Source organism: Scatophagus argus, chromosome 7 (assembly GCF_020382885.2).
Source record: "Scatophagus argus isolate fScaArg1 chromosome 7, fScaArg1.pri, whole genome shotgun sequence".
In the NCBI taxonomy this organism is placed as follows: Eukaryota; Metazoa; Chordata; class Actinopteri; family Scatophagidae; genus Scatophagus; species Scatophagus argus.
Genome location: NC_058499.1, coordinates 11444492 through 11470035, shown reverse-complemented (window position 1 = coordinate 11470035; position 25544 = coordinate 11444492). Strand labels below are relative to the sequence as shown.

At 40.8% G+C, this 25544-nt stretch overlaps 2 protein-coding genes across 6 annotated transcripts in view; one reads left to right on the top strand and one right to left on the bottom strand.

The window, feature by feature from the left end:
- Positions 1 to 16754, bottom strand: part of tln2b (talin 2b) — a 77018-nt gene extending 60264 nt beyond the window's left edge. For all 5 annotated transcript variants that reach the window (XM_046394389.1, XM_046394391.1, XM_046394392.1 and 2 more), the window contains exon 1: positions 16646 to 16754. The gene's annotated coding sequence lies outside the window, so the exon portion shown is untranslated. The remainder of the gene's footprint in view (positions 1 to 16645) is intronic.
- Positions 16755 to 19336: 2582 nt separating this feature from the next.
- Positions 19337 to 21224, top strand: c2cd4a (C2 calcium dependent domain containing 4A). The gene is made up of 2 exons (XM_046394374.1): positions 19337 to 19510; positions 19634 to 21224. The coding sequence occupies exon 2, from the start codon at positions 19661 to 19663 to the stop codon at positions 21011 to 21013; it is 1353 nt and encodes a 450-aa protein (XP_046250330.1). The 5' UTR covers positions 19337 to 19510; positions 19634 to 19660; the 3' UTR covers positions 21014 to 21224.
- Positions 21225 to 25544: the final 4320 nt, after the last annotated feature.

Here is a 25544-nt window from a genome sequence, read left to right as displayed (position 1 = left end):
TATCAATAATTGTGTAATATAATTTCAAATACACTTGCGTCGCGGTGATCTCCGTGGTTTTAAAAGGGTTAACTATCACCCTCTATACTATATCTATACTGAATACTAACTGGCTTGCAGCTCTAACATCTGTCATTATAATCCTCTGTTTGAAATACACTTTATTATAAGAGATAAAATACGCACCTGCTACAATAGTCATGCTTATGTTGTTTTCCTTCATCATGTCCTATCCACAGGAGAACAGGCTCATTTGTAACACTGCAGTTCTGCAAAATTATTTGAAGCCTCACGTCATTCTGTATACATCACTTAGCCTTCTCTGACTAATGCTATTCAGCCAAAGAAATTCAATTGTACGAGAGACAGTCTTATCATTTCTGTCTGAGATGTTTTGAACCATTCTGACTCTCAGGCTGGGTACATGCTATAGGGAAAATGTAGCGTACAAAGAAAATACAGTATCGTAAATCTGACAGATGACATTTACTGTACAGAGCGTATACCACAAAATATACTGCAGTCTATTTTTAGCATGGCTGATGGGAGCAGGTTGGTCAGCCCACATCACGGGATGGACAATTAACAAATAAACCTACAGGCATTTGTGGCTCTCAGATGATGAATCCTCATAACTCTGATGAATCCCCTGACTTTTCATCTAGCATCATTATCAGGTCAAAATTTAATATTAATTAACATTATGGTGCATGACCAAATACCTGCAAACACCTAAAGCCAATCCCATCAGCATCAACTGTACTTTGTGTTTAGTACTGTTTTCCACTAGTGTATACAATGTCCAGCTGGATGAAAATAGGAGCCAGCAGGGTTGCTAACAACCATGTTGTTAACAGGGAAAAAGGGGAAATGGATACTGGACATTGAGTGTTGCATTTACCTTCACTGATTTATTTTACAGGGATTGAAAAAGACACTGGAGTTCAAAGCTGAACTGCAGTGGAGTACAAACACATATGATTGTCCAGCAGCATCTTTGGGAGGGCCTAATGCTTAGCCTCACAAGAAGTCTCACATGCAGTGTTCCAGGGAAAGTGAATGTTAGGAACGTTGTGTATACAACAGTGTCCAAAAAAATCCTTCATCTAGTGTAAAGATACTATACTACTTAAAATGAACCAGATCTAAAAACTGACGGTGATGTGATATGAAACAGTCAGAAGTCGGCTGGAAATGTTTTAATGTCTGCTCAACTGGCTGACAGCCGGCACTGATGGAAAACTCTGAATGAGGAAATACAGGCACAAAACATTTTTAAGTAAGAAGACCACCATGTTAAACACCACACCTGTTAAACAATAAGCATATTAGCATTATCACTGTGAGCACTAGCATTTAGCTCAAAGCACTGTTGTGAATAGGTAAAACCTCATAGAACCACTAGCAGGGCTTTAGACTCTTAGTGTTGTTACATAGCCGAAATCTGGGACAATGCAGCAACTCTTTAGAATTACTTAACAGAAAACATCCATCGAACACGTTGAACTTTGTGAACTGTGTGGTCTGAACAGCCAATTCAGAGGTCCAAATACTTCACATAACTGAATGTGACTTTGATGCTGAGGACTATAAAAGTCTCTTTCATAGCTTATTCTTATCATCTGCTGCTGATTTCTGGCTATGGCAAGTGATTTGCTCACTCAGCTGAGCTTATTTTCCCACCACACATACAGCATGACAACGCAATGTATCAGCACAACTGTAAATTTGACCTTTAGTACATGTGGCGAATTGTCAGAGTGTGTACACCAGAGGTCATTCTAAGGGCTGCATATTGCTAATCACTGTCAGCCATGAGTGACCCAGCTACTGCGTATCTCAGTAGTTTGCCAAGGAGTGTGATGCTGTCTGAGATTTGCTAATTGCTTCAATGAATTCTGCCACCATAGCGCACAACTCATTAATGCTGAACCAGACTTCTAATTAGTTAAGTGGGGGCATTCAGCCAGCTAATAGCTTGAATTCTTATTATTTCTGCCTTTTGAGCAACTATAACAACATTTCATTACGTACATGAAACACGTCACCTCCACAAATTGTCAGATAGCCTATTCACATGACATCTTTGGCAATTTAAAGATAATGGCAAGGCAGTGATACCACAAATCAGAACATGGCAATCATCTGCCACCAAGAGACAGAGAGCGTGTGGGTTTGAATTCCAAGTAAAGACGAGTGACAAGTTCACCTGATGTGAACACAACATCAGGTGAAGTCAAAGAAGCAGGACGTCAAGCCTAATTTAAAAACTCTGCATACCCAGGACATCAAAGAGGAGATTATCTAAATAAGGTGAACATCTGCCTCTTATCCTACGCATACTTTTAATCCTGATATCAGTCAGTGTCCTCATTAAAAAGTCCAACAACTGCTTGTCTCTTGATCTATTCTTGGGAACATCTGGGAATTTTCAACAAATCATTCCAAGTTTTTACCCCTTGGGGGCCAATCAAGTTAGCACAGCAAGAACAGGGCACCAGCATGGATTTTTAATCGTCTTCTTTGTTGAAAATATTATTTTGACAAAATTTCACGTTCATGAAATGGCGGAATATGTGTACAAGAGTGGCAGGAACAAAACGTGGAAAGTGTCCAAGGGGCCAACAATCTGCTATCTAAAAACTGAACATGGAAAATATAAACTATCTGAATTTCAAATTTATAAGTGCAACAGGCATGGGTAAAATTCATAAAGCACACCGTCACTTAGATCTATTGCAAGCAGTCAATTAGGCCATTTTATTCTATACAGATTCTCGTCACTGACACAAAATGGAGGACATTTGCATGTTGTGTAGAACAAATCAAAAACATGAAGCAAACATTTTGGATTCTCTACCATTGATAATCACATGAAGGTCAGGTATCTGACTTTGTTGTCGTAATTCAACTGCCATAAATTAAGATCAAGACGCCGAATCTGAGGAGTCAGCTGTTAGCTTGTAACTCATGTGAAGCAGCAGAGGCACAACAAATGAAGGAAACAGCATCAGTTCTACAGCGTAGTTGAGGTTAGCAGGATACGCAAATGAATCCAAAATAATTATGTGTTAGTTTTTACTCATTCTAACTTTTTCTTTTGAAATGGTGATATCTCTGGAGGATATCATGAGGACATTTCAGTTGTATGGTTTTGTTGTGAATCGACAGCACACATTTAAAACATTTTAGAGGCCTAAATGTTAGAACCACACAAGTAAACACAGCATAATTCCCAAACTGAGCAGCACATGACTGCCAGTAAGAAATAATGACACCTCTCACTGCGATTACTCAAAAAACCTTAAAGCATTTGCAGTGCTTAAAGCCAGTAATATGCCAGAAGCATGAAAATGTAGAGTTTTGAAATGTCTCAATTGTTTTCCGTGCCTTAACATGGAAATACACTTAAGGCGTGTCAGTGTATCTGCTCCAAACTTAACGAATGAACCAGAACTGTGGTGTTGGTGCTTCAAATGTCTTGCCTGCAGTGTGCCACAGAAATGTGGAATAAAGCGTAGAAAATGATGTGCCTGAAAAATTATATCTCAAGTGTTTGGTCCTCATCATTTTAACATTACAGTTCCTTGAGGGGAAATACAATGTGAAGAAGTTATTTCAACTGATGAAGACACAAAACAGATAATGTATATTTGTGAGCGTGGCGATTTTTCTCTTGCAGACAATTTCATGTATTCATAGTCAGAATGAGATCTAAAAAACATGGCTCTATGGGGGATATAAAGCATCTTATAAGACGTACAGAGGTTAAAAGGGGACTTTTAGCACAATTTACTGAATGACCATAATAAGGCTGTGACTCTTTTATTTAATCTATATATTGACTATTTTTATATTAATCATGTTTTTTTAAAAGTCAGTGAAACACTGCCACAATGTTCACAAGGTGATCCCAAGATGTCTGTCTACTTGATATTTCCAATGGTGTTTCACTGACTGGCTTATATAAAAAGAGAAAAGTGATGAAACCTGCACTGGGACCAGTTAATGTTTGACATTCATTTCCTGTCAATCAACGAATCCAAAAATAGTTTCAGCACTGAGTTGTACCACACTGTCCTCATTGAACAACACACTGTCTATGTGACCTTTTCTTGACAGTTGCCATATTGAAGTCTGCAGTAAATAAGTGTTTGTAGTAAAGCACCAAAGGCAGGCATACAATTGAGTAACATTAAGATACTTCAGAACTTATGAGATCACTAACTACAAATAAACTTTTAAGAAAAAGGTTACATAGTTACATTTGTTTGCAAATGGCCCAAATCATTTCTTAACAGCTGTATTTACATTCTGTCGAGCCTTGTTTTTTCATCCTGAAACTGATATGAAAGACAAGCACTGGGTAAGAATGAAGGCAGGCAAGGATGCATGCTGGTAGGCAATGAATTGTACCTTTCTCTGCTCTATAATAACTGGACAACCCATCCATTTCATCGTCGCCTCTCCGCAGATCTCTGACAGGGGTAGTATCATCCGTTTCATTGGCAGTGATGTGTGGGAGTGAAAAGAACCTGCCAGCCTTCACATGGAGCTTGGTTTAACAAGACAAAAAGTTACGCTCCAAAGATCTGTAAGGAAAGAGAGGAAGCCCATGGTACTGAACACCATCTCTGCTGCTCTCTCTTAAACTTCAGCATCTAATTGTGAGGCTGAGCACACAGCTGTGACACTCTGGTTGGATACAGATTCTTTAATCTCTCCTTTTATACGACATCGTCATGTAATCTCCATCTAGCTACCCAGGGAGCAGCCAGAGAGGCAGGAAATGAAATCAATGCCGTGTCTCTGCACTGGGTGTTACTTCATTAGCATGGGCACTACAGATGTAGCAGTAAATCTGATTTATGAACGTGAGACAACGAAAGCACCACAGACAGACGGGGGGGGATTCATGATAGCAGATGATAGGGACATTCGATGTCTTGCGTTTCACCACAGCTTTGACAATGTTTGACAGAGGACGGAGAAAGGGGAACAATTTCTTTGTAACATACAGCATACTTTCCTTGCTGCAGCAATTTAGCCTTTAGATCCAGAGTCATGTTGTTTGAAATACTAACAGAGTCCGATTTTATAAGCTTATACGTGATTTTCATCATTTGAATATCATGACAAAAAGTGAAGCAATTAGAAAATCAATTTACCATAAACAGAAAAGGCAGTTATAACCTCCAGTGATATTCACAAGGCATATATTACACAAAAAAATCAATTATATTTTCAGTGTATTAATTTCCTTCACACTAAATGTTTTAATATGTGTTTGCTCTCTATACACAATCCATCAGTTTCATAATATTGGCAATGAAGTGCAGTGTGGATGTTAGCATCAACGCTTTACACCAGCCTGCACAGTTAAGTAAAATGGGTTTAATTAGGTTCAGTGCTAATCTTCACTACATCCTTTGTCACATTATTAAGCTGTGAGCTCAGGATTTCTGGCAGGTCTGACATTTAACGCTTTGGGCTTTAGCGAACACCTCTCCTTCGCACCGCAGAGCAGGGAAAGGTCCATTATCCTAATAACTTGCCAACAGTATTTCAGTTTATAATACCCTCAAAATGTAAAATGTAATATACGCAGACCCACCCAAGAAGAGGGCAGAAACCAAACAAAACCATTTCACCAAACTGCACCAATGCAATCAAGTCTAGTAAATATATGGCGTCAGGTCACATACTGCATACTGTTATACTCCATCATGTTTAAATATTGTGCTCTGGGGAAAAGTCATCAGCCAACTTCCCAAATTGAAGTCTTCTTTCATTAGTGAGCAATGCAACTATGAGATGTACATCTGTGCACCAGCTGTGACTGCAACACAGCCTTCGGGGGTCAATAGGTCAAGTACCTTCTGGAGTGACGGCATGTAAACCTATGGTAGCCAAGGAGAGTACATGGAAAAGCAAACTGCAAAGGCTATTCAGTAGGCTGCTCATAGGAGAACCACTGATACACCCACCCGTCTCCGTTTCTGAAAAACAGAGATTCTAAATGATTAGTTGTGCACTCCCACAGGACTGAGAAGCTAGGCAGGGGGATATGTTATTCAATTAGTCCCACAGTTCTGCACCAAAGGGAGGCAGATAGATCCATCTCATTTAGACATCCAGGATGTGCAGGCCTGGTGTACGCACAGAAGATATTGGCAGCGCATCATTAGTGCTGTTGGTTTGAATTAAAGATGGTCTCATTCACTAAAGGGCTGCTGGGAATAAATAAACCCGGGAATCTCAGCACTATCAACACCAAGCAGTTCCTCCCAAAATACCCCAAGCAATCCTTATCTACACAAAGAGTTGCTGAATGAGGAGGGCCAGCAGAAAGCACAGTCAGTCCCCTTACGTGACAAACCAGCCACGTTCTAAGTAATGTCTCTGAGCTTGTGCCATGTGTCAAGGATGCCATCTCCCACTGAAGTTGCATACAGATCGCTCTTTCAAAGCGCAACCTCCTCCGCCGTCTCTTTGTCCCTCTTCCCAGTGGGGAATTTATAAAGCTTCACAGTACTTCACTCCATGAGATTCCTGTAATTTATGACAGCCTTTTCCCAGGCACATAGAAATCAAATCAAACTGTAAATATAATCCCTGTTTCCCAGTATGAGATATCCACATACATAAATTGTAGATCACAAATCAGTGCCAGGGATCCTGACAGTCACTAAATAACAGCATTAATAATCCCACATGTGGCAGCACTACATTTGATTTTGGGTTATGAAAAGGGGCAGAAAATATGGATAATGAATGAGACACGGCAGAAACAAATCAGAGGAAATGATGAATTACCCGAGACACCAAGCTGCACATCAGCCACGTATTCATATTGTCTTTAAAAGGAGGATCACCAGGCGTGGTCATTAGTATGACCCTTGACCTCAGGCTGGCGCACACACCTGGCTGGGTTATGTGACTCCATCCCAGCCAGACTGGCCTGAGAGGTTGTCATCTCATGGGTATACAGCCTTGTGTGGGGTAGCATGTCCACTGCGGGTGGGCAGCTACCCTCCACTGGCTGCAGGACCATCAATCTCCTGGCTGAGGAAACTGAAGACTCGACTGAGAGAGAAGCAAACAGCTGCCATATAGTTGACTGAACAGATGGTAAGGGTGGCAAGAAATTAACACCGTATCATTTTATATTTATACACAGCATTTCCATTTGGGCGTAGAACAGATACATGTCTGCAACTTCAACACTTCTTTTTCTAATATTAGATATCAAAAAGAAGCACTTCACAGACTGTGCCATGAATTGTTGACTGTAGTTTGATTTTTTTTTTTTTTCTTTTTGGCATTATATATTCTTTCAGAAATATTTGGAACAGCACACTGCGTGCACCCCTAGCAATTTGTTCACATCCATCAGTATGAGACAATCTTTTGATGTTTTTACTGATAAAAGCAAAAAAAAACTGCTTACTGTGCAAGAGCCTTGTGGTAACGACAATGGCGAGTGTGCAATAGCTACGACATGGTCTTTCCAATTCAGCAATGCAGATTTGTCATGAATGAGTGCATACATAAAAGGGCAATCAACATGGGAGTCTTAACTGCAGAATGCTGTAGTGGTTCCTCCTACAACATAAAACGAGATACAAAAAGCTTTAATACACTCCTTACTTTGCATTCACAGAAGATGGAAAAAGAGCTTGTTGGTATGCCGTGTTTGCGCGTATGACAGGTGAAAGAAACTGCTCTGCTCCATGCATGCTAGGCTGGCAAATCATGCTTATATGCCATGGAATTGGGTACTATGAGACAGCATAAGTGTCCTCAGTGTTCCAAATCAACAGCATCCTCTTCACTTATGCCAACTGCATTGACAGAAATATGACACACACTTCAGTATTTCATGGGGATGTTAACAAATCTACTGAGGTGCCAGCAGCGCTTCAGTTGCTGCATTCAGAACTAAAAACGGTCAACTTTTTTCCCTGTAACAAGTTTTAAAAAAGTTATGATGTGCTTCAGGGTGCCTTGAGATGTCCAAATTATAGTTGGTGGGATAATTTAACAGCTTACACTTCATGATTAACCTTTAATATGCACAAAATATTCCTTTTTCCACTGGGACCAAAAAAAGTTCTGATAAATTTAAAATCAACCATACTGTTAGAACACAGAGCTTCATCTGTTCACACAGCGAAGCTCATTAATTTTTGGAATCAAAGCTACAAAGCCGTTACTTTGTTTAAGTAGCCACTGCTTTATCCAATTAATACTGAACACTGTTATTAGCAATCCAGATAACATGCTTCTACGAAATGAAAAGCAGAAATTCTTACAGCTTGAGTGCTTGAGAAGCTGACTGTGACAACATGCAAGCACACGCGTAGAAAAGGCAAGCAATGGTCGCCTTCCCGTTCATGTCGTGTTCTATTAAACAGGCAGGGCATGAATGAAACAAAGGCCACTTTCTTTGATGTCTCACTGACTTTGATGACATGAGTCAGAGCTGTGAAGCAAACCAACAAATGCTTCAGTAAATAATGTGATTATTCTAGTGAATGGCAATTTTACTGCATGTTTACAAGCAGGTTGAACCAGTGTCATGACAGAATGGTCACAGGGAAGAAATTAGAGAGCATAATGGAAGGGAAACAATCAAACAGCTTATGTACACATGATATTTATGTTGACTGTACCAACGGCTCGGATAGGCTGCTTTCTTTCCTCCCCTGTAGAGGTCAAATGAACTGATGTCTCCTGTTATATTTCACAGATAATGAATGAATGACTGCTTTTTTCTTTTATTTCTATTATGTGTATTCACACACAAGATCCAGGAAGCTTTCCTCTGAAAAAAGGTACAATATTCACCTTCTCAGCATGTAAAACTAATCCAGCATTCGATGTCATGCAATGTCACTGAGAGGCCAAGAAGCGTGCATGTAATGATAGAGAGATGAGAGATTATATCTGAATCTGTTTTGGGAGGATGTTGATTTCTCCCTCACTTCAGTAGCTGCTGACACAGTTACAGAAAATTGAACACAAACTCAAGTCAGCTCATCGGTTCTGATTTGCCAGACAGCGCATGTTGTGAAGAAAGTCAGCATTTATATTCAGCTCTCGTTCAGTTCTAAGAACAACAGCATACCGCTTTCATACAGCAAACAAGGTTACAGCATGAAACATCAGGATTTTGTATAATCGATGTCTGACTTGAATTAAAATTTCCTCCTTCACTAATGATTTTGTGCCATCAGGTCAGGTGCCCTTATTCCCACAGAGACCACTTAGAATTTATGTTGCACTCGACCCTGAGGATCAGCATAACAGCTAAGGTTGAGCCAACACATTAAGAGGGCAGATGAATGTAACAGTTATAAAAATAAACAGACGTTAGATGGTGTACTGATGAGCTATGGTGCACTGTGGAGGCAAAAATAATTATTATCTGACTCAAAGAGTGACTTCAAGTACTTGGCCACAGTTCGGTATCATCTGAAACTTTCTGATACAAGTGCTGAGGACATATGTGAGTTTGGTACTCAGAAAGAGAATGTAATATGATGAAATATAATGTTTTTCTGTTTTGAGAAAAACACAAGATGCCAGAATTCTCATATGTTAACGGCCGTCTAAAACCCAAGCAGGCTTCATAAAACATCTGCATAAAATAACCTAAAATAAAATCCTGATCTGAATCAGAAATTATTAAGATGTAAACACAATGACAAATCTGATTCACTGTCACCATCCTTTCAGACAGTTTTTTTTTCCAGGGCCATCTGGGGTCAGTAAACTCGACACCAACATATTATCACCGTATAAAGTTATTATGGCTAACCTGTTCACAAGCAATCGACTACTTATACATCTGGGAGACAAAAGGCTACATTACCATTGATATTTTTGGCTTTGTGTTTTGTGACTTGTTTCTCTTTTTTGGTCTTCACCAACTGCTGTCATTTTACGTAAATAAATGTGGCTCTTTAGTGACTAAATGCTCTGCGAGGGTCACTAGCTGTTTAGGTACATTATTTTTATAGAGCTTTGTCACTGAACACACTTGTCTGCCGCGAGTAGAAGCTGTGGGGATTTAGCATTACAAGTGCCATCCTTTTACATCTACGAATTCATAAGGACTACATTTTGAGAGATGTGCATGAGTGAATTAATCTGTGGGAGAGAAAATCTCATTGATCTATCAGTTGAATAAAGTAACTAATTGTTAATTCATCAATTAATTAATGTCAAAGAATGACTACCCTTTAGAGCTGGGGCAAGCTACATCATTGTGCAACATCACAGGGTGTATCTGCTCAAGTTCAAAATGGTCACTGTAAGAAAAGGCTTTGCGAAAACTACTAATCATCATTATCATATCATTGACTCCTGAGTCAACTTTATCATTCCATCTCTAAAACCAGAGCAACGAATGTAATCCTAGATATTGCCTTCCACTCAGGGTAACCAGAGAGTCCCTCTGCCCTTAACACAAGGTCACTGCACTGCTGATGAGCTGAATATACAAGGCTAAAGTAACACAATCACTTATACAGTACAGCTTCCAGTTGCTAAATGCACTTCACCCAGGCCAATATGAAATCATTTCAAGAGTGTGTCAGAGCAGTCCACAGTTCTTCTTTGAGACTCGGGGTGCTGACATTACATAGCCCTGAACAGAGAGAGTGAAAGAGAGAGAGAGAGAGGGGCCTCGCTCAGTCAGCAACCCTGGCAGCCTGCAGAGGATCACAGCAGAGGATAGCAGTAATTTCAGTGCTGCTCTTCAGACAGGAGAGTCTTTTCCCCTGAGCAGCCACAAAAACAGCCTGACAGCTGCTGTACACACAAAGGACCTGATGGCCCTCAATTAACCTTGATGTGAAACTACTGCCATGTCAATTTTCTCTAAAACAAGATCAACAGAGCAATTCAGCAGCAATATCATTTTGTTTACTTTATCTGGCTGCTATTCCATCTCACCTCTGCCTCAGCGCAGCTAGCTTTTGCCCCTTATGTCCAAAAGTTGTGTAAGCCTCTCAACCTATGGGAATCTCCCATCACAGGCAATTTACAGACTGGGATTGCTTTAAATGGTGCTGTTTGATTTTTGTCAGTATGTTAGACAACTGTATCATAGGTTAAAGAATAAAAAAAACACAGTCCATCATCTCATCAGGTGATTAATGTCGTAACTGTACTGTGGTGCAGGACCCCTACCACTCAGCTGTATTTGGCTGTGATGTATCATTGATGCGGATCGATGGCGAGTGGCTCGATCACTGGGCTCTCTGCCCCACTATCATTGACCTCTGGCTCCTGTGGCTTTCCTCAGAGACCCCCTGCCAGTGAAAAACACTCCCAGCATGTTGATGAAAACCATCAGAGCTTTTGAGAGTGCACCTCTAATGGCCTTTTTTTTGTGATGCCGGCCACGGTAAACACCTCCGAAAGCAGAGCACAAATAAACACAGTATACTAATGCTCTCAACATGCAGCACCTAGTGTGTACATATGGAGTAACTAAACTTCTTGGATCACTTCCCAGACATGACCGACAACAATCTAAAACTTATTCACTGTCATATGAAAAAAGAAAAGCACCGAATTCTTACATTCAAGAAGCTGGAACCAGCAAATGTTTGAGATTTTTGCACATAAAATGACTAAAATAATTAATCAGTTATCGAAATAGCTGGCAATTCATTTTCCTTTCTTCAAGTGACCAATTAGTCAACTAACTAAGAGCTCTAAAACACATCAAAGAACATTTATTTGCAACCTTCTTGGAAGTGTAACTTCAAATCAACTTCTTACTGAAGACAGTTTCCAGAAGTCAGATGCTCTGAACGGCAAAAAGAGAACCTGGGCATGTTACGGCGAGATGAGTATTCAATGGGCACAAGCAGCCATTGTGTGTCAATAAAAAAAAAGACTGCCAGGTGTTAAACTGTGTTCTATGGGTTCTGTGGCCTTTAAAACCCAAATCAGCAGTTTGCACAGCAAGAACAGGAGGGGAAATATGGGGAAATGCACAGCTTCTTGTGTACTCAAAAGAAATGGAAAATTTTTCATTGCTCACTCTTCCTTGTCATAGAGAGAAACAGGCATGTTAGAGACAAAGTTCAGACTGCTTTTGTCAGAGGAGGCTATATATCACATGGTCTTCAGCACGTGCATCACATGATCTTTACCACTAATAATCAGTTTGCCTCAAGCAGAGCGGGTCATGTTCCTGATCATTCCAGTGGTCCCCTGTAACTCTAAAACAGTGTTTCACTTTTTACTCAACAGAATCTGTGTGCATCTGCAGCACTAACACCTTTTCTAAAAAAAAAAAATTAAACAGTGTTACTTGCAAGCCTATTTATTGACACTTGAATACAACTGAATGCTATTAAAGTAATTTTTCCAATTTGCACAAAAAAAAAAAAAATATTCAGAATTTAAGCACAAAGACGTGCTGCTAAATTAAACTTCAACAAAATAACCCTATCTCAACATACACACACACACAAAAGATTAGATGAAAGAAAATTAAATTGAATTAACCACAATTGACAAAATTGACTTAGCTTTACTAACATGAATACATAAAAGCAGCCAGGTAAGTCGACAGCTATTTCCTTAAGCTGACAGCTGGTGCTCAGGGAAAGCTCACATCTTTTATTTTATGCCACTATCCTAAATTGGGACCATGCATGTATGCACAACCGTGAAGTCTGACCTGTCGTCTGCTACTTCAAACTCGCATCTCATTTGACCGACTGATGAGAGGTGCCACAGGCAATGCCACTGCCTCTGACCTGAAACACACACACACACACACACACACACACACACACACCAGCATCTACTGACCTACTTCCTGAGTCTGCTTACGCATCACTAGCACAGCCACGTCGGTTTAGACCACATGGAAAGTAAATACTTATCAGCCTCCACTGCTAGCTATGTGAGGATCTTGTTCAATACAGTGCCACTGCATCCATTGGCTGTCTTTCCACCTTCTTTCAAAATTACTGAACTATTTAACATTAACACTGGTGGTTCTGGTGGTGGAAAAAACTGTCCATTAAACATCACAGGATCACCAACTGAGATCTGACTGAGTGACTTGTGGATGTACTGACATTGAACGCACTGATAAAACGACCAACAATTATTAATCAAGCAGTGCAGTCAGTGTCATCTGATGCCACTACGACCTTCAACACAAGTGAGACCACAACCTTACTTTAAATCTGAAAGCACATCACGGCCGATCTCCATTAAATCCCTGACATACTGAATGCTTTCCACATGTATCTGCTGACAAAAAAATACCCAACATTATGAATTCAGATTGATGCACCACTGGAGGAGCGTGAATGGCAGCCAGCTCATACATCTACCTATGATTCTATAGACAACAGATCTGGAGGCGAGCCAGACCCTGAAAGAGGCTGTGATCACAGTGACAGCAGTGAGAAAACAGAGATCCGTTTCACTGGTAAACATGAAGCACAAAGGCTGGGTCACAGTGACAGCATGGGGTGTGTTTTAGTTTTAACCTCCTACACACTCATGCATTAAATATGGTTCAACAATCACTCTCTCTCCAGTGAGTCTCAAAAGCCCTTACTTCCCACCCTCGGACTGAACATTTCCTGGGGAATTCCGACCAGGAATGTATTCTTGATGACGGAGCAACTGAAACAGCTGGGAGGAAAATCACTTTCTAATGAGCAGCACGGAAATACAGTGCACTGTTTTTAACAATTACTCGTTCTCAACATTTTGTGGATCAAAATGCTTACTTAAGAACGCCTGACCTTGTTGTTGTTATTTATGGAACAGTTGGAGGATTGCATGCACCTCTCCGGGTTGCAGAAATTGAGCACACGCTAACCAAAAGCGACGCATTTGAGACATGTGATCCCAGTAAACTCGGTGCAGAGTTGAAAGTTTGAAGCAAAGCTGTTAGAGAAGAGACACTCTTAATAGCTTCCCATAATACAAAATCACTGTGGTAATGGCCTCTTCAATAGCTAGCAATGAGTGGTAGAAAAAGGCACCATTTAAATAGTGCTTGGTTTTAATTATCACTGCAAAGCAAAATTGCAGTATTTAATATTTCAAAAGCTTAGACATTTAGACACTGTGTGCGAATTTGTGCTGCTTTTGAGTTTAAAACTCTCATTTCTTTTAACACAAGCCTGCAAACTGGCAGACACTGCTTTCCTAACCTTGGATCTTGTGACTAGCACTAAGCCTTTATCAGTTGCCGCTGGCAGATGCCTGATGCATATGAGCTTGTGACACTGGCGTTGCTGTGATCTAATTATATCTATGCACTGTGTTATGAGAAAGTGTACAGTACTTATTGTAGCATCTGGAACTGAGAAGTTCTCCATTTCTGTATTAAACATGGATGGCAAAAGGGCTCATATTGTGAACCAATAAGTACATTGTCTTACTACTGCAAACATTGTGCCCAAACATAGACAGAAAAAACAATCACGTTTATGCACCCACAATGAGCAAATCTGTTATGGCTAGCCTAAACATAAATACATTAATCCTACAGAAAATCCTGCTCCATTCCATTATAAGGAAAGGTATTTGTCATTCATGAAGCCCTTCGAGGACTATGTAATCTGGAGATTATTCTCTATTGACAAATTTTGCCAATCTGTCATTCAGAAATCTTTTTTATAGTCACTATGAGCGATGCATATGTGAGTCAACCATTTGCCTTCCTCAAAAATATATGACATACTTTACAGATGCTGCTGAAGCATGGCCGCAAGTCCCAAAAAAGTCATCATCTGTTTTAAGAGATCTTACTGAATACATCGGAACATGTTAGCTTTTATTTCAACTGTCGATACTTCTGATGAGAGAAACATTTCATGGCTTTAGTATTTCTGTTATTTTAAAGCAGTTTGCTGAAACTTCTATTCCATCACACACATGAAGCTGCACTCCGGCAACAAAGCAAAATTGATGATGCTTGACCTCCTGTTAAAAACCAACCTGTTTAGTTAGTACGTCCACTCTTCATAAAGATATAAAAAGTCAAAATAGGGCGCTAATATTTAACCAGTTCTTTATACACACCAGAGTATATAGAGAGATCTTATTTAGAAATAACACAAACTCATTAAGCAACACGCAAAAATTCTGTTACTGCTGAGGAGCCTGTATATCATTTCCTATAGTGCGGTTGGAGGATCCTGTGCTAACTGGTGTTATATAGCACCATCAGGGGAGTACATACGAGCGCTTCAAACCCCTAGCACCTTCAGTGGTGCCCACAGCTTTCTGCATCACGCTGATCGAGCTTGACTTTTCTAGTTACACCACTCGGGTAAAACATGTCACTTCTCAGTATTGGTTTGAAACTCCTCTCGCTGCACGAGTATCCTTGAACTGACCCCAAGATGCCTCTCATAGGAAATGCTCAGCTGCTCTATACTGTAAAAGGGTGGGGTGAAATTTTTCAAACAGTTGGCCATAGCAGCCTAAAGCTTCTTCGGTAAATGAGAATGTCAAGAGAAGCTGACGTGTATGCAGTTTGCCAAGAGCGAGTCATACATCTCTCATACATTTGTTCCACAAACTAATGTACAGCATGTAAAGATAACCAATTGGAAAGACACACAGGGGCTTACTACTTGGTCCCTTCAGCCCACAGCGTGTATTGGAGTAACATCTAATGTCCTGTACCTGTGTGAAACAACCAAATGCCACAGCTCATGAATCACATCTTCACACGAGCAGCACATTGCCTGCACATCCGTGTGTGAGGCAGCCATAGCAGGAAAAGGAGACATGTCCTTCAGTGAGGGAGGATCCTACATCCACCCTCCCTCCTGGTGGAGAAAGTAACACAACTATACACGAGCGTGTGCGCTGACCTCTGCAGGTGTCAGAGGAAAAAGAAGGAATTTTTCTGCTGGGATCCATGAAAAAAGCTGATTTTTTTTAAATCACTGGAGTAAAGGATTACCGGGCTTTAGCAGTCATGACGAAACTTGACCACACTGACCATCTCCTGTCCTACATCAGCCTAATGCAAATCATCAATGGTTCCTCACATGCGACCACAGTCTCACATCGTTAGCTTTGATGTTGAGCCGATCCAGATAACATTCAGGTCAAGTCCAAGTTGCTGTGCAGCACATTTCTTTGCAGGGCAGCGAGGATGCTGGAGCTCGTCAGCGTTAGTTGTCTATCTAGCCTACTTCTGAACACGAAATCTATTTATTTAACATGAAGCAACGTCGCCAAACAAGCAGATCAATGAAATATTCATCCTATTACTTCTTTCCTGTCAATGTCAAAAGCAGACGGTCACATATTAGGCGAAGAAATAGATTTGACGGGCTTATAATAACGCGCCACATGTAGGAAAAACGGCTGATGTCAAATCCGGGAGAAGAAGAGCTGGGAGACGGTGAAGTGAAACGCATCACACTAATCATGAGAGGGGGGGAAAAAAGGGTCATCCGCATGCTGATAATATGAAATGTTTTCAGCGCTTCTGCTGAGCCAACACCGAGCGGTCCGCCTCTCCGTGTAGTGAGCCCGTTTGGGAGGACCAGCACCTTTTATCAGCGGCGCCAGCGTTTAAAAACACACAGGGCAGAACATCTTAACAAACACAAGGCGATATTCCTACCTGAGGCTTGTCACTCGTTAACGCATGCGACCCTGGCTTGGATGTAGGCTTGGCGACACACATACACACACACACACACACACCGCAGGCGGGTCGGGTCAGCTCAGCCTGCTTGCTTGCTTGCCTGCCTGCCTGCCTCCCCACGGCATCAAGCCCCTCCTCGTTTATCGTACAGTGGAGAGAGAGAGAGAGAGAGAGAGAGAGAGAGAGAGAGGTGAAAAAAAAGAAAGATCGCCTATCTGTGAGCCGAGAAGAGGAAGCGGCGTCACACTCACCCATGGTTTCTGATAGCCCGAGATGTAGCCAGATCGAGAAGACGCGAAAGGCTCGTGAGTGGGCTGTTGATGCAGATGAGATAATCCTGCGAGATAAGATAGACCTGACAGTGTGGACGTACGCGGATCAGCCATCAGCGTGACTGAGTTCTCGCTCTTATTTTGAAATTACTTTGGATTTGTGCGGTGGTGAAGTACACCTGCCGACAGCTTGTCAGCACGCCATCGGTGGAGGACAGTCTGTGTTGCTGTGCACACGGAAGATGTGTTAATAATGTCTCCAGCAAGAAACACACTACAGCAGGCAGTGTCAAACTAATGGCGTCCAGAAATGAACACGTTTTAACCTTTTGAATGAATACATGGCAGCTATGGAGGATTTGGTGGTGCTGAATCGTGAATTTCTGAACATGTGCACTAATGGAGTTTTGGAAGAGAAAATTTTAGTTGCATTTACGGTTTTGCAAATCTTTGTAATAATTAAAGTGTATTCAATGTATGCGTCTGTCATACTAACATCCCTTTCAGTTTATCATCTCAGTAGCTTTATGGTTCCTGTTTTTTTAATCTAAGCTTACGCTGCCCCCTAGTGGAGATCCTCAAGCATCGACGTAAAGATATTCAGCTTCTGGAAAAAGAAGACATGGGCCTGGATGGAAAGTTTTCCAATATTTATCGACAAATATTAATATGTCCAATTAGTATTTCGTGTTTTTACATATTTTGCACATATACATAAAGAGGACTGATCCATGTGTCTCCCTGGCCTTTGTGGATATCTTTGATTGATTCACACTTACTTTCTCCTGAATCCTCAATGACAATGAACTTCTACTTAGTATGCACGTGGTATTAAATTAGATAAAACTGCATTAATGATTTTGATGCTTGCAGGTATCGTGCCCAAACACAGACTGACACATGTATGTCTTGTTTGTGATTATTTGTGTAACATTTTCAGAGAAATATGGTTCATTTTCTTTTCTAGTAATTTACCTGAAATTCATTGTGTCCTTCCACTCAGTTTGAAAAGTACAAAATGTTTGAGAGGTACACTTTAATTACTGATGTGTCTTGAACATATTGGAAAACATTTCTGGGAAGTTCTCCCATTTAGCACACTTTCCTGGTAAATTAGCACTGACATCATGCTGTCCTTTAATGCCTGGTAACACGGTAACCAACTTATTCCACTTGAACCTTGGCCAGGGCACAGTGGAGCTTTTTGATAGGATCCCGACATTTTCCCTGACTGCTTTCCTGCGGAGAAAGAAGGAAAGCAAAATCACAAAACTGAATGCACTGTTGTTGTTGTGTTTGCATCTTATTGTAAACATAAAAAAAAACGAGCAGAACTGACAGGGCCTCGGTGGTTGGTTTATTTCAGTCGCCCTTTTCAAGTGTGACTCAAACGTGTGCATGATGGGGGGTAAAGTAACGGCCAAGGTATTGGTGTTCTACTGCAGATTCATCACAAAAACGACTTTTTGTCGGGCATTTTGGTGATCTTAATAATGCAGCTGCTCTGTATCCCACCACAAGAGGGTAGCACTGACATGACTATGTTTCTGTAAAGGCTGAGGACTTAAGCCTTAATGCTCAGTGTGATTGTATATGAATCCGTGCTCTCACTGTCCTTTTTAAAAACAGACGTTCACTCTTTAGAAACCACATCTCTGCTAAAGAGACTTAGTACTCTACCCTACCAACACTGCAGTTCTTCAGTAAGTTTGAGGTGTTGGTTGAGGAATAAATACACTGCACTCACTTATACTCACATCTAACTCACAGGTTAATGACAGGAGCATGTGTATGCAACGATATACTATGCAGAATTTTCCAAGTGAGGTGATAATGCAGCAATAAAATGTTTCCAGGATTTCACCATTTCTTTAAAAAATGAGTAGCATCAGTGAAATAAGCAGATACAGAATATAGGCTACTAATACAAGATGGCTCCACCAATAGGCATTTTTTTATATATCACAGTGACTTAGTAACAAGTTTTAACAATTAAACAGTGTTTTCATTTTATGAGATGAGGTCTGATGAACCATAGTTTTGTTAAACTGCTGCATATTGAACTTGTGCCCCTAAAAGGTAAATTAAAAGTGCTCGGAATCGTTATCTAATCAGCTGACCTTGTTTATGCTCACACAAGAAGGTCACACACACCATCAAATTTCAATAAATGATAAAACAAACATGTGAATTAAAAGCCTGCTGTTTCTTTGTGAATATTTGCTCTATAATTGTAGAAAGCTTATCTTGCTCAACACTGGAGCGGGTACAACAGGGGCAGTAGGCTCTGTTGTGGTTTGGATGTTTCTATGGAAACCAGTGGACAAGGAGGGAGGGAGGATCCTGTTCAAGTAGCGCAGGGGGCGTGCGTTAGATTCACTGGTTTCCTGCTTCATTTAAACTGTCTTCGTTGCTCAAACAGCTGCAGATGTGCGGGTCTTGACAAGAGAGAACCTCCATCTGCTGTGAAGAGAGCCTGCGAGATTTCTCAAAACAACTTTTATTTGGAGCTACCAGGCCATCCCAGTCAGGACAGCCTTGTGGGTTATTCATATCTTCAGAGTATAAGGTAAGAAAACATTTCTGCAAAGTTATAGACATTGTGACCTAATTTTCTTTCATAGGCTTTTTTTGTGTTTTGATTTCAGAGCATAATGCAGCAACTTACAGACACTATCTTTTGATTTTACAGAGCTTCCTATTTTATACAAGAGGACCCATGTGGATGGTGGAGAAGATCCGCGTGTCAGTGGAGAGATCGAACCTGCCTATGCCCTCAGCAGAGCTCAGCTTTAAAATTGGTGACATCATGTTTGGAGAAAAAGGTGACAAGCTCAAAAGGATTTCTCTTTGTCCTAATGTAATCACCCCTGACAACATCCCAGAGTTCTGCATCCCACCGACGATCCCATCCCTGCAAGACATGAAGAACACGGAGCAGAGCCGAGCTGCTCGCGTGATCAAGGCATCTCCTTGTGAGAGGGCTAGCCCTGAAATAGAGGTGACGCGTCACGAGCCCATGAACTCACACATTATCCAGGTGGAGAGCGTGGATGAGAGCCCCTGTGATGGCTGCAGTGATGAGGAGACCACCAATGCAGATCCCCAGAGCCAGGCTGCCTTGTCCCTTCCACACCTGGCCAAAGCTCAGACCTGCTATGGCTTTTGCACCTTACTGGAGAGCCCCCACACTAGGAGAAAGGAGTCGCTCTTCCACTCTGATCCTGGCTCCTCTCCCCTGCTGCTGCCCAAAAGTAAATCCAGCATATGCTCCAAACTCTCCCCCTCCACTTCCACCTCGTCCTGTTCCTCACCTTCCTCATTCAGCTTTAACACCCTGACCTCCAGACTTTCCCCAAGAGGATACACCCTGAACTGGCAGCCCACACTGGACAGCGATACGACTTCCTCTACCGAATCCTCTCCTTTCAGCTCGCCGCTGCTAACCAGGTGCCCTGCCAAGTCTTCCCTCTTCAAAGCACTGAGCCATGAACTGCTGTTGTCAAGGAACATAAGGAAGGCAATGGTGTCCAGGAACAATTCCCTGTCCACGGATGAAGGCAGCTCCACAGACAATAGCCCCAATGTCATGAGGAGGGCATCAGAGGGGTTAGCTGAAGGCCTGCCTAGCAGCTACAGCCTGGCTCCCCCAACCATCTTCCCCATGGATTTGACTCTGCACAGAGAAAGGGTAATGAAGGAAAGAATGGTGCCCATAGGGAAAGATGGCAGCCTGAGACTCTCAGCAGAATACTGCTCAGATAACCAAAGACTAAGAGTTCGACTGATCAGCGCTGAGGGCCTCTATCCTCTCTCTGTAGACCCCAAGATTATCAATTGCAGCATTAGCCTGTCTCTGATTCCAGGAAAAGTGCAGAAGCAACGCAGCACAGTCATCAGAAAGAGCCGTAATCCAATCTTCAATGAGGATTTCTTCTTTGACAGTATCTCAGAGGAAGACCTCAGCCAGCGGGCCCTTCGCTTCAAAGTGGTGAACAAAATGTCCACTCTGAAAAGAGACTATCTCCTGGGTGACTGTGATTTGCCCCTGTCTAGCATTGTGACGTTATAAACTTAAGTACTTCCCTGATTGTTTATTTTTTTAAGCAATGTTTTTAAGATTTTTACACACGTACAAGAGAAGTTAAAAATGAAAAGGAAAATAAAAGCCATGCAAGACGCTCATACGTGTAAAGAAAAGAAGGTTGTCTAAGGTTTGACATACATATGGGTAAACTGTTAGATCAATATTAAATAACTATATAAAAGAAAAAAAACAAAAAGCAGCAATAGTGATGATCCTTAACTGTTTATTTATGTATCTGAATATTTATTTCACTTTTATATTGTAAAATGAGATTTTCTAATGATTAAATTATGAAAAACATTGAGGCTGTTTGTCTTTACTACATTTCAAAATAAGACTAATGCTGACAAGTTCCACTGTAATCATAAAGTGTGTCTGAGTTCATACAGTTCTCTCAATGCATAATCCAGGAATTCAGTGCTAAGATTTATGTCAATTTTTGAAGCACAAATTCACCATCAAAAAGTCAGTCCTCACCTTTAAATTACTTTAAAGCAAACCCCAAAATAATATTATGATTTACAGCCTTTTCATTCGTTGGTGTTTTAATGTGGCTGCAGCATCATCATGTTGCATGAGATAACCACCGTCTCACATTTCTCCTAAGCCTGTTGTTTTCTTCCTGACCTTTCCATTGATTAAAAATATCACTAGAAACCAGAAACCGTAGAGGGGAGTTTTCAGTGTTGAGTATGCATGATTTTAATCATTGCACAACAGAAGCTCTATCTGCTTTTTCCCCATACAATAATACACAACCCTTGATGTTATATTTCATGAGGGGTTAGTAACAACTGATAGCTGATAAACCCACATTTTTCATAAAGCAAGATGATATTGTAGGTGATAATTATCAGTAAGACCTGGAAATACTTTGCAGTAAACAGTAAAGTAAATTTAATGTGTAATTTCAAGATAAACTGGGCAGTGCTCATCTTATAACAGAGAATCTGAATTCAAACAGGCCGTTTTTCAGTGAACTGCAGAGCAAAACACACTTTATTTATGTTGAAGAAAAAAAGCAGCATCTCCCTATGCAACATACGTACATGTTTACCCAGCTGAACACATCAGGAGCTCTTAATGTCGACTCAGGCGCGTATATCCTGCTGCTTTCAGCAATAAACATCAGACTTAAAAGCACCGGCTGTCACTATAACTCCTAGTTAAAGATTAATAGGTTTCTCAGGGCTGAGGAAAACTCTGATAGAGGACTGACAACTGCTGGTTATACAGTGTATGACAAAACAACATGTGGAGGGATGGGAAACGTTCACAAATACATACGAATAGCTATTGCAGCCAAAGCTATAATTATAATAACCTCCTGAGAGACCGGTTTTAAAGCTCAATGACGGTAATGACGCATGCTTTATAATGCAAATATTTTGCTAGACTTCACAGTTTGGATTGAGCCACTGAGAAAAGCCTTTGGACAAATACAGCTCATGATCCACTTTCAGTTTGAACTACAGATTCAGCATAGCCACAAAGACCTGCAATCTCCTCTCAGTTGTTTCGATGAAAATAATGGTTTTGCGTTGCTATAATACATGGTCTAACACACAGGTTTTTATGCCTCTGTAATACATAGGAGTGTCTCATCTCTGACAATGAAAGGTCTAAACATCCCACAGGGACAAACCTCACTTTTCAACAATATCTCTCTGCACAAAATGTGTTTCCAGATCCCACGAAGAGCCTGATGCTGTTAGACACTTTTGGATTGAGTGTTGACTCAGCTGTGAAATACCCTGTGATAAATGAGAATTACCTGTGATTCCTCTTGCTGGTCAACCACTGATAGGATTCACAGGGATTTCCACTGATCTGTCTTCATTCACAAGAGCAGAAGCGCTGGTTTTGCGTAGCACTTTGGTTGCAGCAGCATTAAAGCCTTGAGCCGAGCTGGTGCTGCCCATACAAAAATGTTATCTGTCAAATGGGCTCCAGTTAAAAGCATTAAACAATCACTTATGAGCAATTCATATTAACTTTAGATCAGATCACATGAACTGGACACAAGCTTCTACGTTGCTTCCTGGCAAACAATGCATCTTAAGTGTTGGTCCAACCAATAAAGCCATTGCACATTTCTTTTTATTTTTTAATTATTCCATGAAACCAATCTTCCAAAATCCCACACTGACTTCTTTTACCAGGAAATATATCACAAAAGGAATATTATACTGACATGGTCTAATGTTTGAACATTGCAAACATAAAAAAAGAACATACCGCAACACTGAGAAGTGTAAATACAAAATTTGGGCTGTTTGTACAAACTTTGTAGTGTTCTGTGCAGATTAGTGATTATTAATTATTAGAAGTGAATTCATCTTGTCTGTGGGAAACATCTGTTTCACAAGGAGCTGTGCATCATGAATCTAAACGCACAACAGGGCAAGTGAGCTGGCTTCATCTCAAGTGTTTGAAAATAGTTGCCAGGTTACCTTTACTCACCAGGATGCCTTTGGCCAGATAATGCACATTTACAATTTCAAAGTAATGAGCTGGAATTGACAACAACTACATTTAGAAATTATCAGGTATACTTAGATATTTGAAATGCTGCTCTTCCACTCAGCGCCATTTTTGCTGAACCTCTTCAGGGTTCCCTAGTTTCTTGAAAATGTTTTCATACCAAGAAATGCAAACTCTCCCCTTCCCCTACCGTATCTCACTTGTCTGTTTTATGGCTTCCTACGCAAATGTCTCTGTTCAAACCAGTTTCCTTATCTCGTTTTGTGTTTTACCAGGCTCTTATATGGTGCCAAAATATACAACATACACCTTAAAATGTCACCGTAAACATGTTTAACCAATGTAGTCGCCAGCAGGTCCTTTACCTCACCATCTTATGTTCTCAGGGGAAGAACTGCTTCTGCATCAGACTGACGAAGGCTAGCGGATCTCTTTTGTAATGTGTTATCTGCCTCCCACTGCAATCCATCAAATGTCCTGTAAAAAGGGCCTTCAGATGTCATAGGCATGATGTTGTCGGGACAAAGCATTCTGAAGTCTAACATGCACACAATAGAGGGCTGACTGTGTAGATGACCATTAAAAGAAAACTGCCTTTGCCTTCTGCCAGCTGATCATTACTGCATTCTCATCATACGCTTGATACAAAAAAGACAAATCCTTTCAAAAATCAAATTGGACATTTGGCTAAAATTTTGAACAGCTTTCATCACATTACCTGATTAAAAGAGGTGAAAATATTCCATGATGTCAGTCGTGATGCTGTGAGAGATTCAGGGCCATGACATCACTGTTTATGGCCCACTGTTCAAACCAGCCAACACTGCCTACAGTGTTCGGCTTTGCACCAGATTAGTGGAAGTAATGAACAGACTATACCTTATATTTTAACTGCGTCATCAGTTTGTGTGAGGACACATCAAGTAGGATGAAACCAGATCTGACAGAAACACACACACACACACACACACACATGCAAGCTGGGCTGGCAACGCCTGATGATGCTCCAAAGAGTCTGCAATGTTAAACCAAGGTAAGACATTAAAATTCATCTGAACATGAATTTAATTTGTTTATAAGATTTTCTTTATAAACGTCATTGTATGCTTTGCCTAAAATGATTGAATGACAGTCAGCGTTTGTGAGTCAAGATGCTTGGACAAAAGCTACTTTATGGTTTAATTGCTCTAATTACTTATTTTATTTGGCTAAATATATCCCGCTTTATTGATATTTCCAGTGTGATACTGTCCATTCACGTCATTCTCCCTGGCTCTGTCTCGCCAGGTAGAACATCTGTTCAGCAATGGCACAAAATCAACCTGACGCAACCACCTGACATATTGTTATCTGTATAGACATTCCCAGTTTACAATAAGTCCAAGAACAAACCATGCTGTATCTGCACGTAGCGGACTCATCACTTAGCTTGTGCACCTGCCCTGTGTTACACCACCCACTCAATCACCCCAGGCGCTGCATGGAGCTGAGTCCAAGCGTGACCTGCTCAGTACATAACAACCAAACATACTGGAGGTTGGACTTCCTCACATCTGATCCGATTTATATAAACAGAACCTGGTTGTTTGGTCTAGCTTGGGTAAGCAGTTACTCACAAGTATGGCTGTTTGGCTATTGTGTATCTTGACAGTACGTCAGTAAAATACTGAAGCTAATAATAACTCACCATGAGGCCTTGTGTAACGCATCAGTTGTGTGCGTTCATGTCCTACTTGCGCCCGGGGCCTGATCACACTTGTGAACAGACACATGCTGATGGGATGGTTAAATGCATTAGGACAATCAGAACAGGGCTTGCACAATATTGTCTGAATAGTCATTAAACAGTTAGGCAAACAGTCTGCCATGGCACCCATCATGTGACAGGTGGGGTGGACTGGATTTATTTGATTAATGCTAACTTGAACAAATCTTAGCAACTGTTATGGTGATTAAATACATATGGTACGATTTAAGATAAGAACTGAAGTTTCTTCAACGATAACTTTTAAACAAAAATTGTCATAATAGC